A 15,830-nucleotide genomic window follows, 5' to 3' on the forward strand; every position below is an offset into this window, starting at 1 on the left:
ATTTAAATGCCATTAGTCACCCTTCTAAATAAATCATCGCAAATGGAGTGTGATGATCCAGTGGTATTATTGCTAGACTATTAATCTAGAGACCTAGGTAATATTCTGGGGAACTGGTTCAAATCCTGTCATGGCAGATATGATAAATTTTTTAAATTGAATTTTGAATTTGATAAAATTAAATCTGGATTTGAGTCTAATGATGACCATGAACACACTGTCGATTGTTGGGGAAAAACCCATCTGGTTCACTCATGGGGAAGGAAATTTGCTATCTTTACCTGGTCAGCCTATGTGGGACTCCAGACCCACAGCAATGTGGTTGACACTTAACAATTGGGGATGGGCAATAAATGCTGGCCTGGCCAGCAATGCCCGCATCCCATGAATTAATTAAAAAGTGTTTAAAAAGTATTAGCCATTTAGAAAATTCTTGAATATCGGTGTACTATGTGTCCGTACCTCAAAACAATTATCTGCAAATAATTAAAGTTCAGTAAAAGTATTTGAAATTCAGATTTCCAGAATGTTGGATTTATTTCATTAGCATATTGATCCTGCTGATTTAAATCATCAGCAACAGCGATTCTGAATTCTTTGATTCACAGTCTTCCTTTCTCCACATTCTCTACGAAAATACCTTTGCAAAGGCAAGATTGTATAAGTTATGGCGGAAGTTGCAGATAAAATTTTGGACCGTTATCTTTAACAATGTTCCATTTTAATCACTAGTTCCTCGACTTTCTCTCATGTTTACTTCCCTCGTGTATATTGGTTCATTTCCCCATTGCTAAAACTAGCTGTGCCGCCTCCCTTGTTTGGCTTGTTTGGGTCAGAAAGATGTCTTGTACACATAATAAATACTCCCCTTTCCCTTTTTACTCCACCCTGTTGATTCTTGTTTAGGTGTGCTTACTGCTGTGACTGGGTGAGAAGTGATGGACCATTTTTCTTCTTCTCCCACTTGTTTGGTTGTAGTAGAGGTTTTGAATTTTAAAAGGACACTGAATTGCCAATTTACTTTTTGCTGGAGTTGCAGCCCTGAGCCAGATTCGTATTGTTGAGTTAATATGTAAGGGATTAGTTACATTGCTCATGTACAGATACATCCTAGTTCCTACTAATATACACAAACACGCACATGCTCCTCAACCAAGCAAAAAATGAATTCAGTTTTAGAGTATTGGATATTTAACTTGAAGATGCAGTTGAAAGAGTACAGTTAATGAAGTTTTACTGTGAGTGAATGTTTTGGTATAACTGAGGCAATTGATTTTCAGTCATGTCTGGTATTTCCCCTTTTTTCTTAGAATCACTAGTGTTGAAAATTCAGTGACTTTTAGTAAGAAGTCTGTCTGCTATGGATATAAATGCTATTTTTTTCTTAGCGAGATAAGATTCAAACTTTTGAATGTTGAAGGAGTTCTGCTGACTCTGGCAGCTCATGTTTTCTGCCCAAGTCCCAATTCAAGCACCCGTAATAGAGTGTCACATGACCTCTTCCCATTCTGATTGAATTTCCCTAAGAATATGGAGGGCCAAATTACATCTCTGAAAGCTTCTCTTTGCCATTGCTTCATTGCTCAGCTGATTAAATTTAGTTGTTCTGGCCATTATCTTCTGAATAGATCATACTTCGTTTATCAGAAAGGAAGGAAGCTATCACCACTTCTAGGAAATCCATCTACTTTGTTGGGGACATTTTGTCTCTGTCCCAAGAAAATGGTATGTGGCTTGACAGTTAGTTTCATCCATCTTAAGTTTCAGTCACCTGTTCCTTCTTTCAGTTTAAAAACTCCCTTTTAAGATGTCCAAAATATGAAAACATTAATAAAATTAGAAATTAGTATTTTATTGTAGCACATCTTCATGATATTGCTCTTTTCATATTTTCACTGTCACTTGCATTTTCTTTCCAGTACCAAGTGATCTGTAGCTGACCTCTAACGGTGTAAACAAATCCTTTCTTCTTCGTTTTACACCAATATTCTTTTTTTAATTTTTGTTACTCACATGCTTTCTTGCTAGACGTTGCTGTTCCTGATTGCCATAGCCAACCACTTTGTGTCCCCTATTTCAAATTAAATTATAACGTGTCGCCATGATTATTTGGATTTATGGTAACGCCTTTGACTCAAATTGCCCTGAAGCGGTTTGCAGCAGTCTTATCCAACAAAATTTGATAAAAGTAGTAGGTATAGCATACCCATTGTGCAGGACTGCAGTTTCTCTATCTCCTACTGTTTATGTACATGCCAACCATTCTTTGCCCTGCAGAAACATCACCGCATGCACAAAATATTCAAATGGTAATGGAGTGTCAGTCTTAATATACTGTAAATGCTCATTTAATGTTGTTTTGCTTTAACATAAATCAGCTAATAATAGGGCCTGTTTTTACATGTTTCACATCAAAGCCCTAACGATGATTTTTGGTGAAGTAAAAGTTAAATAGTGAAGTGTCACTGAATTTCTTCATTTGGGTTTCCCCCCTGGGATTGTAAAAAGGTTGAGAGAACTCTATTGAAGTTTCCAAGAGGATGAGAGAAAGTGGGTACATAGGAAAAAACTGTTTTAGAAATCTAGGACAAGAGGTCAAAGTGTAAAAATTAAACCCAAATCTGTTACGAGTAAAATTAGGAAGCACAAGTTTGGGATATTTTTTCATGAATAACAGTTTATGTCTGATAAATTCTTAATTTTAAAACTGAGACTTGTGAATTTTGCTAGCCAAAGGCCTGAAGGAATACAAGGAAGGGTGAGCACATGAGTTTAAGTCATAGGTTAGCCACGATTTCATTAAATGGCGGAAGAAAGCTTGAGACCCTTGTTTCAATATATTGCTGCAGTGACTCGGTGTGTATAGTTGGGAAATTCCAATAGAACTAATACTTGTGTGTTAAAAGCACTTTTTAAACTTAAAAGTGAAACTATATTCTTTTATGAAATAAATAACATTACCATTAAAGAAATCAAATATTTAATTACAGGTAACAGTTTATAATTAAATTTTTGCAGTATTTGAAAACAGGAAAATATATAATGCAACCAGATGGAACAATTATTCAAAAAGTCGTAATAGTGAAGTTGTTCTCATTTTTGTGCATGCGTGTATGCATGCATATAAAAAATTATATATATTTATATAAGTTTCTGAATTGAAAATGTAAACTATTAGCTGTGAAATGATTTGTTTGGTTCAATGTTGAAAGTGTTTTTCTCTTCAGATGGATCCAAAGCTTCGTCCGTCCTTTCCAGAAATAGTAAAAATGATAGAAGAGATAATGCCACAATTAGAAGAGGAAGACCAAGAGAAATGTGCTGACAGTGAAGAAGGTAGAGAAACCAAGCCAATTAATCTTCAGAAAAGTAAGCAAACTTTTGTTTATTGGCCAAATAGGTACTTTTTAGTAAGAAAAATCAGAGGCCAAATAATAAAATAATGGCAATTAATCACTGTATTTTGAACTACACAGAACAATTGTATTGGATCCTACTGTTGAATGAATCCAGTGCAACCATAAAATGCAGTAGGTTAGCGTTTGCAGCAGTATTACCTGGACAAAAGGGGTGAAATTGGCTGATATTGTATTAAATACAATAGAGTTGTGTGATCTCCAATCTTTGTTTAAAAATCATTTCTTCAGCTTCTGAAGAGATTCAGAAGCTGAATGTTCCTCCAAATTAAAATAATGGGCAAGGTTTTGCTGAAAGTTCTGTTTTATGGGCATTCGATGTGGGTTTTCAACTTGAACTTTTTTTAAAGTAATAGTTTGCATATTTTTAATGTTTTTGCATATTAAAACATTTTATTTGCTTAAAAAATACTGACAAGTGTGCATCAGTGAAACTCAAATATTATTCAGCTTAATTCTTAAGTGAGTTTTGATGATCTGCAATTGTTACAAGTGGAGGAGGACGAGACATTTTAATATAAAATCCATTTTTTTGAGAGTTAAATCCATTCTCAACTGAAACTTTAATAGGTTACCTCCCTTAATTGATTAAAGAATATTTTGAACTCAAAAGGAGAAGAATGCAAATTACATTCCTTTATACTGACTGACTAGTTTGTGGAAGATGCTAAATTTGTTTATTGTAGATGAGTTTGGGTGGAAACTTAAAACAGTTCAAAAAGCAGCAATTTCAATCACATTTTAAATCCAGTTTCCTGATCACATCCAAAGTGGAAGCTGCACCCTGATGATTGTTTCCTAACACTTCTGAATTTGCAGTGTTCCCATGCATGGATCCAGAAAGGTATGCAATTCCATGTTGACGATATCATTTTGTATTTAGATAGCTGTCAGTTAATTTTGTTTTTAATTGTTCCAGAATTCCCCAAATCATTGTGCTTGCTTTGGCATTGAAACTGGTCACTGTGAACCGTGTAGCAGATGGGCACCACTAATTTTGTAGAACAATTCCTGCGAATTATAATTAAAATGATGTTCAGTTCTTTTGTCCATGTTAAAATCAAGTCTGCAATGAAGTCAGGAGCTGAGTGGTGAAATGCCAACTGAGTGTCAGTGAGTAGGTTGTTGCTGAACAAGTGTCACTTGCTAGCACATGGCCAAGATTAGACTGAAGGCAATAATTGTTTTGGTTGGATTTTTCCTGCTGTTTGTGAACAGGATGTAGCTGTGCAGTTTTTCACGTTGACAGGTGATGCCATGCCTCTCAAGATTGGCACCTCATTTTTATTTGGTATACTTGGTGCTGCTCCTGCACTCGTTGAACCAGCATTGATCCCCTGACATGATGGCAGTGGTAGAGTGGGAATATACAAGCAGTGAGTGTACACATGTCTTCAAATACAGTTCTGCTGATGGCCAACAGTGTGTGGTGGATTCCCAATTTTAAGTTGCTGGGATATGCTCAAATTCACTACCACTTAGCATAGTGGCAGTACCTCACAATATGATGGAGGGTATCCTCAATCAAGGAATTATTGTTGTGCCATTGAAATCCATTTAGCCCATCATGTCTGCACTGGTTCTAAGCATTGTGATGTAATACTCTTCTCCTATAACCCATTGTTTCTATTTAAATAATTGTCTAATGTCCTTTTGAGTGCCTCGATTGAAACTGCCTTCAGGCATTGCATTCTAAACTGTAAGTATTCACTTTAAGAAGGATTTTTTTTTCTCTCGATGCATTTCTGTTTATTTCAAAACACTTCAAACTGTGCTCTTTTGTTCTTGTTCCTTTCATGAGGTGAGAATAGTTTCTCCCTATCTATCCAGACCCCTTGTGATTTTGAAAACTTGTATCAAATCTCTCTTGGCTGTCTCCTTTCCAAGAAAGGTCACCGCACCTTCTTCAATCCATCTTCACAACTGAAGTGTCTGACCCTGGCAACATTCTTGTCAACCTTCCCGTCTATATGTTTCCTGATGGGTTCAGACAGTTATGAAGTGTGGTAACCAGAACTGTACACAGCACTGCAGCTGAGGTCTAACCCTAACAAGTTTAACATAACCCTACACTTCTGTATTCTATGCCCCTGTAAATAAATCCCAGCATACCTTATGCTTGATTAACTGGTCTCCCCATCTTCTTGCCACTTTTAATTGTGCACAGGTATGCCCATGTTGCTCTGCTCAGACACATCCATAAGCATAATACCCTTTATTTAATATTGTTTAATATTCTTTGTGCCAAAACGTATCACCTGTCACTTATCCACATTTGAATTTCATTTGCCACCGGCTCCAAAATCTTGCCAATGTCCTTTTGGAGTTCCAAGCTACTGCCCTCACAATTCACAATGGAACAAAGTTTTCTATCATTCACAAACTTTGAATCTGTTCTATGTATACTAAGATCTAGATGATAAATATAAATCAGCAAAAGTGCCAATAGTGAACCTTGGGAACTCCACTGCAAGCTTCTTCAAGCTCAAAGTATCCACTAACTATTAATCTGTTTACAATCACTCATCAATTATGTATCCATATTGCTAGTGTCCCTTTCCACGAGCTCTGATTTTTGCTTGCAGGTCTATTGTGTAGCACTGTATCAACTGCTACTATGAAGTCCATCATCAACTCTGTGACCTCTTCAAAAACTCTACAAGTTAATTAAACATAACTTTTCCCTTAGGAAATCCATGCTGGCTATCTTTAGCACACTTTTGTCCTTGTGACTATTAAGTCTATCCTGATTTATTATTTCTAGAGGTTCCCCATTACCACAGTTAAACTGATTGCTCTGTAATTGCTGGGGTGAACCTTGCTTCTTTTCCAAACAAGGACATAATGTTTGCAGTGTTACCTCCTCTGGAGCCATCCCTGGGTTTAAGGAAGACAGGAAAATTATGGATAACGCTTCCGCAATTTCCACACTCTTCCTTCAGTATCTGGTCTTATGCCACGTCAACTTTTTAAGTACTGACAGCTTATCCAATGCCTTCAACTTTGAAGCTTTCCAGTGACTGAATTTCCTTCTCTGTCACTATGCCTGGGTAGTATCTGCTTCCATGGTAGAGAGAGGCACAGCATTAATTTAATACTTCAACTGAGTGTGTTTCTCTGGGCCATTTTAAAGGGCTGTTAAGGGTCAACTATGTTGCTCTGAGTCTGGAGTGACAGGTAAGCAATACCAGGTCAGGATACCAATTATTCTTTCCCAAAGGAAGCCAGGCAGGTTTTTATGATTGAAAATGCTTTGCTGGCTTGATACTTGAATTCCAGAATCGTTAATTCAAATTAAAAATTATCATGGGTTTCGGAGGCAATATTGAGAATTCTCAGGGCCACACCCTCTCAACTTTATGCTGTGATATCACTACGTGTGACCTATCTGTTCTCACTTTATTGGACAGAACACATCAGATGGTGATGGAGGAATCTAGGACATTGGCTGTAAAGTATGATTTTGTGAGCTTAGCTGTCTACTTTGTTCGTATTTAACTTTTTCTGTAGTAGTTTGATACAATTGAGTGGTTTGTCAGGTCATTTCAGAGGATGTTTAAGAATCAGTCACAGTGATATGGGTCTAGAGTCACATGGAGCCCAGACCAGGTAAGGACAGCATATTTCTTCCATGAAGGGTGTTGGTGAAGTGGATGACTTTTTGGCAACAACCTGATGATTCAGGATCGGTGTAAATAAGACATAGTTTTTTATGCCAGTTTTATTGATATGTTGATTTTAAATTTCCACAGCTGCCATGGCTGCTTTTGAACACATGTCTACAACATTTATTAGTTTATTAACTTTGCCCCTATACGACCAATCCCTTTTTAATGAGTTCAGATATAAAGTATCGACATAATTAAAATACATTTTAATATTGCGTCGAGCAAGAGAACAGAAAGATGTACATAAGGTACTAAGTGTTAAGATCTCTCAATTTTCTAGCGTTTAGTGGTAATAAGATAACATCTTCCAAGCACCAATGTCTCCACGGTTTGAGTAAATTAAACAAAAATGCCAGCAGCAAATAATACACTTTGTTATTTGAATTTGTGTTTACTGTACTGTCAAGGGCATTTATCAGTATTGCGGAATCCAGCATTTTCTTTATTTACTTCAATCTATTGTGTTTTAACCACCTTGAGGATTCCTAAAACCAAGGGTTTTTTTTTGAAAAATGGAGTCATGACTATATTAACTTCACTTGCATATTTCTGACACTGAGATACAATGTGGTAAATTTAATTCTGGGTAATGGTAGAAAAAGCAGCATATAGATTAATTATCAAGTTTACTTCACTAAGAAAAGTTTGAGCAGGGTGTAAAAGAAACAGTTTTTGTTTTTTCGATTTGTTCATGGGATGTGGGTGCCACTGGCTAGGACCACATTTATTGGCCAATTAAGAGTTAACCACATCGCTGTGGGCCTGGAGTCTCACGTAAGTCAGACCAAATAAGGGCAGCAGATTTTGTTCCCTAAAGGATATAAGTGAACCAAATGGAATTTTATGGTGATCAACAATGTTTACATCAGAGAAAGTAAGAACTGCCGATGCTGGAGTCAGAGGTAACACAGTGTGGAGCTGGAGGAGTAAGAGTAGGAAAGTTGACTTTTCGGGTCAGGACCGTTCTTCAGAAATGGCGGGGGGAGGCTCTGAAATAAAGAGAGAGAGGAGGGGTGGGGAAGGTAGATGGGATGGTGATAGGTGAGTGCAGGTAGGGAGTGGTGGGGATTGGTCAGTGAGGTGGGAGGAGTGGATAGGTGGGAGAAAAGATGGAAGGTTGTCAGGTCAAGGAGGTGGGGATGAGAGGGAGGGTTGGTCATGGGACGGGGCTGGGGGTGGGGAGATTTTGAAACTGGTACATACATATCACCTCACTAACCTCCATATCCAACGTATCATTGTCCGCCACCTACAATCTGACCCCACCACCAAAGAGATATTTCCCTCCCCACCCCTATCTGCCTTTCATAGGGACCGCTCTCTCTGTGACTCCCTCATCCATTCCACACTCCCTACTAGCCCCATAATCCCCGGCACGTTTCCCTGCAATCGCAGGAAGTGCTACTCCTGCCCTTACACCTCCCCCCTCACCTCCATCCAAGGCACCAAGCAAACCTTTCACATCAGACAGAGGTTCACCTGCACATCCGTCAATATGGTCTATTGCATCCGCTATTCCTGATGTGGCCTCCTCTACATCGGTGAGACCAAGTGGAGACTCGGGGACCGCTTTGTAGAGCACCTGCGCTGGGTTCATGACAAATGACAACACCTTCCGGTCAGGAACCATTTCAGCTCCCCCTCCCACTCCCTGGGTGACATGTCCGTCCTGGGCCGCCTCCAGTGTCACAATGTTGCGAACCGGAAACTGGAGGAGCAGCACCTCATATTCCGCCTCCGGAGCCTACAACTCAATGGTCTCAATGTAGACTTTACTAGTTTCAAAATCTCCCCGCCCCTGGCCTCATCCCATGACCAACCTTCCCTCTCATCCCCGCCTCCTTGACTTGACACAGCCTGTCCATCTTCTCTCCCACCTATCCGCTCCTCCCACCGCACTGACCAATCCCCACCACTGCCTACCTGCACTCACCTATCACCATCCTACCTACCTTCCCTAGCCCCACCCTTCCTCTATTTATTTCAGAGCTGCCTTCCCCCTCCCCCATTTCTGAAGAAGGGTTCTGACCCGAAACATCAACTTTCCTGCTCCTCTGATGCTGCCTGGCCTGCTGTGTTCCTCCAGCTCCACAGTGTGTTAACAATGGTTACATATTGCAATTGGCCATCTCTTTATTCCAGATTACCATAGTTCAAAGTCATGTTTACATTGTGAGTATATGTTTAATAGAAAAATGAGTTATAATTTTTTGATCACCTGTAAAAATAGCTTGTATGTAATAAAGTGTGCTTATATATAAGTAAAATGTTAGGATGAATGTGCATGATGCAGCTAGTTGGCCATCAAAACCTGCTGAAAGTTGTACTTTTCTTGCCTATTTTCAATGTGATTTTTGGAGTAAAGATGTGCCTAAGTCATCTCCTCACAATGACTGAACTAAGCATGTTTTGGTCTACTTTATTACCAGTAAGTGCAATGACTTGGAATTCAGTAGATTTATCTTAAGTGCTGAATAGATAAGCAACCCAAGCATGCACAGATTTTCATGCCTCCTGAGTAGGGAATGGAAGACCAAATGACTCTAACTCTGGACAATCCAATTAGCTTCACTAGACAGTTTGTGCAGGCAAAAAATTTGATTGGGCTTGACTTTGATGCATCATATGGTCCTGTAGCTGAGGGCATTCGCAAGAAGGGCTTGAACAACTAGTAGAACAGGTGCCAACATCTGTTGACATTCATTTCAGCTAAGGTTGTATCTTCTGACAAGGACTGATATGATTGGAAAGACGTCCTCCAGTCTAGGAAACCAGATAATGTATTGTTTAAAGCCATGTGCTTAACGATCAAGTTAAATGGCTTTGTCCTAATTTGCACTAAAAGAGCTGTATATTTTTATTTAAAAATACAGGTACACCATTACATTGCATTATTGCTGCCAGATGTAGCATTGTAATGTAAATGAGGTGGCACTACTATTGGAGGAGGTAAGAACTAACTTGGTGGTTTCCCAAGACTCTTCCAGTGCCACTCGTAGAAAATGTGAACAGTTTGGGCTGACTGTGTTTTAATTTTTGACCTCTGTTAGGGCCTAGATGTAGTTTTAATAATGCTGGCTTGTATAGAACCTCTGCCTATATTGAGGAATACCTGTCTTCAGAAAATGAGTTGGAGAATCGTAGGCTATTACAACACTAGTCTGGTAAATCATCTAGAGTTTTTCTCTACCTGTTCCTACATTATTCTTCTGCTTACTCCCCATACCTACGAGCCTCCTTTTTCATAATTGCAGCTGTTAAGTTCTGGGAAAATGCAGCTTAGCAGCTGTTAAACTTAAATCTGATGCTTAATTGGGCTGATTTTAAATATGATTGATTGAAATGTCCCATCTCCTAAAATTGGATACATGTGCAACATGTCCGTGATTTAAAAAAATTGCATGTGTTCCTACATTGTAATGTTAACCACACCCACTCTGTTCTTTTACCCTGTTTCATTCTTTCTATAGGGGGTGTTAACATCAGGTTCCTGAAAATAGCCACGTTTGACTTTTGATTGGGTGGAGGAGGCATTTTATAGATTTTAAATAAAAATGTTAAAAATTGTCACTGGTTTATTAAGAGCTAATATTTGCGATTAATTTTTTGCTTCTGGTGTATTTACTGTCATGAGGCTGTCACTAGGAGGAGACAGATTTATTTCTCTTTCCCCTAACTTTCCAGTATGTTGTGCAATAGAAAATGCTGAATTGAGCAGTTGTTTAGTGTTTTTCTGGGAAGTGCTTGTGTTTAAACTAGAGTGCTTAAAAATTAATGGACAAAAGGACTAATGCATTTATTTATAAGCATTGTAGCTTTACTGCCACCTTGTTTTATGTAAGACATTGTTTCTGGTAAATATAGTATGGATAGCTTGAAATAATCTTTGAGCTGTGATTTGTAACACTCTTTGTCCTAAACCTCTCTATTTTGTGACCATTTGTAGGTGCAGGAGAGAAAGGACTGGCAATAAAAAGGTGCAGCCCCCTTCGACTTCCAGGTGATAAGGTTCCTCCCAAGTCTCCTCGACCTCGTCGAAATATATGGCTTTCTCGCAGTCAGTCAGACTTCTTCACCCGGAGAGGGAGCCGGAAGATTAATGTCCAAGATCCTTACTATACCCCGTGCAAAGGAACGTCACGCAAGGTTAACCCCTTCAATGCCAGGCAGGACCTGAAAGGTGGAAAGATCAAATTTGTGGACACACCAAGTAAATCAGTAATATCACTTGCATTTGACCTGCCGTCACCTGATGCTGTAAGCTACCCAGTCACTTCAGTATCCCAGGTGAAACAGTGCTGCATTGGAGATTTTCAGGAATCTTTACCCTCTGAGAGACAATATAGGTCCCTTCCGGCTTCTCCTGATCTTTCAACAAAAGAATGTCACAGTTTTGGGCCCTTTTCACTAAAGCTTGGGAAGTGTGACCCTATGCAGCTAGAAACAGATGCGCGGCAAAAAGTGTCAAGCAATTCCATATACTCTGAGTTGGAAATTCCACCATTTAAGTTCAAACCGCAGGCACAGGAATGTGAATCATTAGAACAGTTTGCTATGGACTGTTCAGCAAGTGAATGCCCACAGGATGAAAATGAAACATGTGCAAAGAACAGGAAACTATTAAAGCTAAAAACTAATGAAAGCATGGTTGTCCTTGGGCAAGAAAGTTTGAATTGTAATAATGTGACTGGAAGTGTTGGACCAAATTTAGGTGGTGCATCATTCAGCCATTGGGATAGTTTAGTTTCTGGTGAAGAAATGGAGGAACAGGAAATGCAGAGGGACCTGTCTAAATTAGCGATACCAGAACCTAAGTCACCTTTCCATGTGAATACAGCTCTGAAACGCGATGAAGTTGATCCGAGTGATTCTGTTTTTCCATTTGAAGCTTCTGACATGGAAGGGCATCCATCTGTAGTACTGACTCCATGCATGACTTCAAATCCATGTCACCTTCAGTCAAAATGTGACATTTGATAAGCATGCGTGTATTCACATTGTACAGAGGCTTCATATAACAGCTATTTCTGCCTAATTAAAAATAGTTCCTTTTATTTTGTCAGAAAAGGTATATATGAAAGACTAAAATTCCAAAGCTTATTTTGGCAGGTGGGTGCTGGTACCGTAGACATCAGTCTGTTCTGATAAATTACTTGGCTTAATATGTGATGATAGGCCAGTATTATAAGTTGTCTCATTCAAGTGGACTTTGGATCCCCTCTAAGTTAAGTTGAACCTTTATGACAGTAGTTTTATGTCTAAGGCTCTCCACTCCTCTCCTCTTTTAATGTCAGTATCAGCACATAAGCGGTATATCCATTTGCAACTTCCAGTATTTGTAGGATCACTAATGATTTGAACAAGTCTGTTAGCCATTCTTTTCTCAATTTAAATACAAATAAGATTCTTTTAAAATTTTTTGTCAATTTTGATGCAGTTTGTTGTATCACCAGTAGCTATCATTTTATTGAAAACTTATTGGGCAAGTTAATTATAAAATTTCAGTTTTATTTTCATTTCTCTTGACAAAATCATGTCTGTGCTGCAGGAAGATTAGTTGAGTGAATGCGAGTATATTTACTTCATGTTTGCACCCAAATCTGCTTGAGATAAAATTATGTTAGGAACAGAGTTTCAGTATAAGAATAGCCTGCATGTTTAGGGTACCGGTATGTAATGAACTGTGTCAGGTGTCAGTATGGTTTTTCCTTGGTCTGCAAAAAATATATTTTTTCTAAATTTGTTTAAATTTTCTAAATTTAAATCTATTTCTAAATTCACTCACATTAAAGACAAGTCACCAAGGTTTTTTATACAAGAGAAGCACTTCATCACTTTCTTTCCTATAGCTTGAAAAATGTTACTACTGTATATTTTGTATTTCAACTTGGACTACTGTAACTGGAGTCAGCAGCATGGTGCCAAATGCAGTTCCATTATAATGTGACAATTTTGTTTGAATTGGATATTTTCTTCCTCTTGTCTCCCCAAAATGCATTGGATTCTACAGGTCAGTAAATGTTTTCTACAACTTCTGCTGCTTTGTAACTGTCAGCTAGGCTGTGTCAGACATTTATTTGACTTCTCTCTTACTGTTCTTTGTATCCCTGCGTGCAGAAGTATCCTACACGTGTTTAGTGCTGCACTTTATTGAACCTAGATTGCCCTTTTTTATATATTCAGTTAATTAGATTTTAACCATGAATGTGAATTAGAAAACAATGGTTCCTTTTACACTCCGTTTAAAGTAGGGCTATTGATCTGGATCTTACCTGGGTTAACAATGTCATTGTCAAGGTAAATTGGTGCATTTGACTTTCATCTGAGCTAACGAGAGATTTACTTCAGATTGTCTGTGCTAACTTGAGTCATTTTTTAAACATATTCCAGGTTTTCCCACGGTTATGTATTAAACTGCATTGCAGATATTTTCTGACCTCAATCAGTTTTGATATATAATGAACAAATTAATTGATGGAGAATGAGTTGCTGTTAAGGCCCATGAACTTAAATTTGTTGAACATTTCTAACTCTTTCTTACATTTTTTTTTTAAAAACTAAATTAATGTACCATTTTCACATCTTGTGACTGCCAGTGATCATTTAGCATCCAGTTTGATTTTCCAAGTACAGTATGATAATGGTGAAGCAGCAGTTCATTGTTAGTTTGACTATGCTTTTTTAAAAAAAAACACTTGGTCAAGCTCAAAAACGCATTTGACTTATTACTTTGGCTTGTTATATGTGCGATTTACATTATTTTGAGTTTTTTTGTATTAGACAATTCCACAGGTTTTTAAGTTCAATTCATAAAATTAACTCTGTAAACATACTACTAGAACAAGTTGAGGGTGTGAATACAGAGTTTTGGACTGTTTAGTTTTTAATGTCTCAAACATTTGTAATATCAAAAATTATTTCTCTTGTAAGTTATTTTCTAAAATTGCATAAATTGATTTGCTAGGGTAAACAAAGGTCTCTGAATAGTGAAGCTTGTAAACATGATCAACGTGTTGTAATAGAGTAAAAAGGGATCCTTTGTAGCTCTGCTGAGCTCATCATTTTAGCAAAGATGGTAATAGAAATCGTATTCTTGATCCACCTTGATTACTAACTTGTCTATTTCACAAATTACAACTTTTGCTGGGGAAAAGAACTATTTTGTCGTATTTCAGCATAATGTACCACATATCTTGATGTGTTTTATTTTAGAATGGCCAGCCATTTATCTTGGCACCATCTTTCCCCAGTCTTTATATTGGCCGTGATTTGGGTTATAAAAACAGCATTAGCCAATTTAAGTGCAAATCCATACAATTTTTAGGGTTATAAATGTATTGAGACCCCAAGAAGAGACTTAATTGTGATCAAAAACCGTATCCTTTGGTGTCAATTACAATTATTGTACAGTTATGCATTTATTTCCCAAGTAGAATGTACAACTAAAATGTACTATTCAAGGAGACTTACTAGCATGTTGATTTGGATAAAGTTATCAATAGAATCAAAGTTAACAATGTGCAGCAAGACAAAAAGTTGAATAATAAGAATACAATCTTTTGGGAAGAAAGCAAACAAGGGGACATAGTAAGGGTGTATTTGCTGCTGTGATAATATTTTTGTTGATATTTGAATCTGGTTAATCCTAACATTTTGGGTAAAATAAATCTGATGCCACTTGTAAGATTATAGGGCTTTAAGTTCTGTTTGGGCTCTTGAAAGGGTTTCGGTTCCATGTAAAAAATGGCTCAATAAACAGCAAGGACATTGTCTTCTCATCCATCGACCTTTATTTGCAAGCCTTGACCTGGCGCATGGAGGTGTTGCAGTTGAGCCTGAGCTGTTGTATATTTGATGCCTAAAAAAAGTTTTAAAAATTCCTGTCCTAAACCTGGCTGAATAACAACGAGAGAAATACAAATAGTGAGAGGTTTAGTATTTTTCATAATGTGTACAACATATGGATACATTGCATTAATATTTATATGCTTTACATCAACTTTTGTGTGGAAATGTGCCCAAAACATTCTCTACATCTTTGGAGAGTACAAAGTATGTAAATTCAGGCACTCATGGGCATGTAACGGTTATGTGCTATTTCATTCAAGAGAGGCATAAATTTGCACAGAAGTTTAGCACCTTTTTTTAAAAAAAAGTGTTGCTGTAATGGTCCAAGATGGCAAATTAATCACTTATTGGCTCTCCTTAACCATCACTGCTTGCCCTCATCTCAAACATTAGATCCTGACTAATAGTGGGCTTTGTGCTAGTTTGGCCTGCAGTGTATATTTTAAAGAAACCAAAACACACAGTTGAGGTGTAATGTATAATGTAAGGGGACTCCAGCTTTTACCTGGTTTATGATTACAATGTCACAATTTAATTCAAAGTAAGATTTTTGCAATAGATAATGCATCAGAATTTTTGCATTCTATTGTGGGGAAACAGGTATTTCAGTACCAAACCAGTCGGAAACCAAATGGAATCTCATTTTGAAATGCCTTCTGGTTTTCATTTTGATCCATGATGTCATTGATGTGTACCATAAGCAAAGCTGGGCATCCAAAGTCCTCCAGCCTTACAAACTGTTACAAAGAAATGCATTTGCAACAAAGTTGCATTGCACGGTTGTTAGTGTGTAGCTGAGTTCAAGGTCATTTGGTTTTATGAATATTTGGATGAACACCAACAAATAATAGTGATTGATGTAAAAAGGCCCACTTTCTTAATATGACTCTGTATTTCT

At 37.7% G+C, this 15,830-nt stretch overlaps 1 protein-coding gene across 1 annotated transcript; it reads left to right on the plus strand.

The window, feature by feature from the left end:
- The first annotated feature begins 3,225 nt into the window (after positions 1-3,225).
- On the plus strand, positions 3,226-12,061 carry LOC125484276 (dual specificity testis-specific protein kinase 2-like). The gene is made up of 2 exons (XM_048602352.1): positions 3,226-3,369; positions 11,031-12,061. Exons 1-2 carry the CDS (start codon positions 3,228-3,230, stop codon positions 12,059-12,061), a joined length of 1,173 nt encoding a protein of 390 aa, XP_048458309.1. The 5' UTR covers positions 3,226-3,227.
- The last annotated feature ends 3,769 nt before the right edge of the window (positions 12,062-15,830 follow it).

This window comes from Rhincodon typus, chromosome 10, assembly GCF_021869965.1.
Source record: "Rhincodon typus isolate 14 chromosome 10, sRhiTyp1.1, whole genome shotgun sequence".
NCBI lineage: Eukaryota > Metazoa > Chordata > Chondrichthyes > Orectolobiformes > Rhincodontidae > Rhincodon > Rhincodon typus.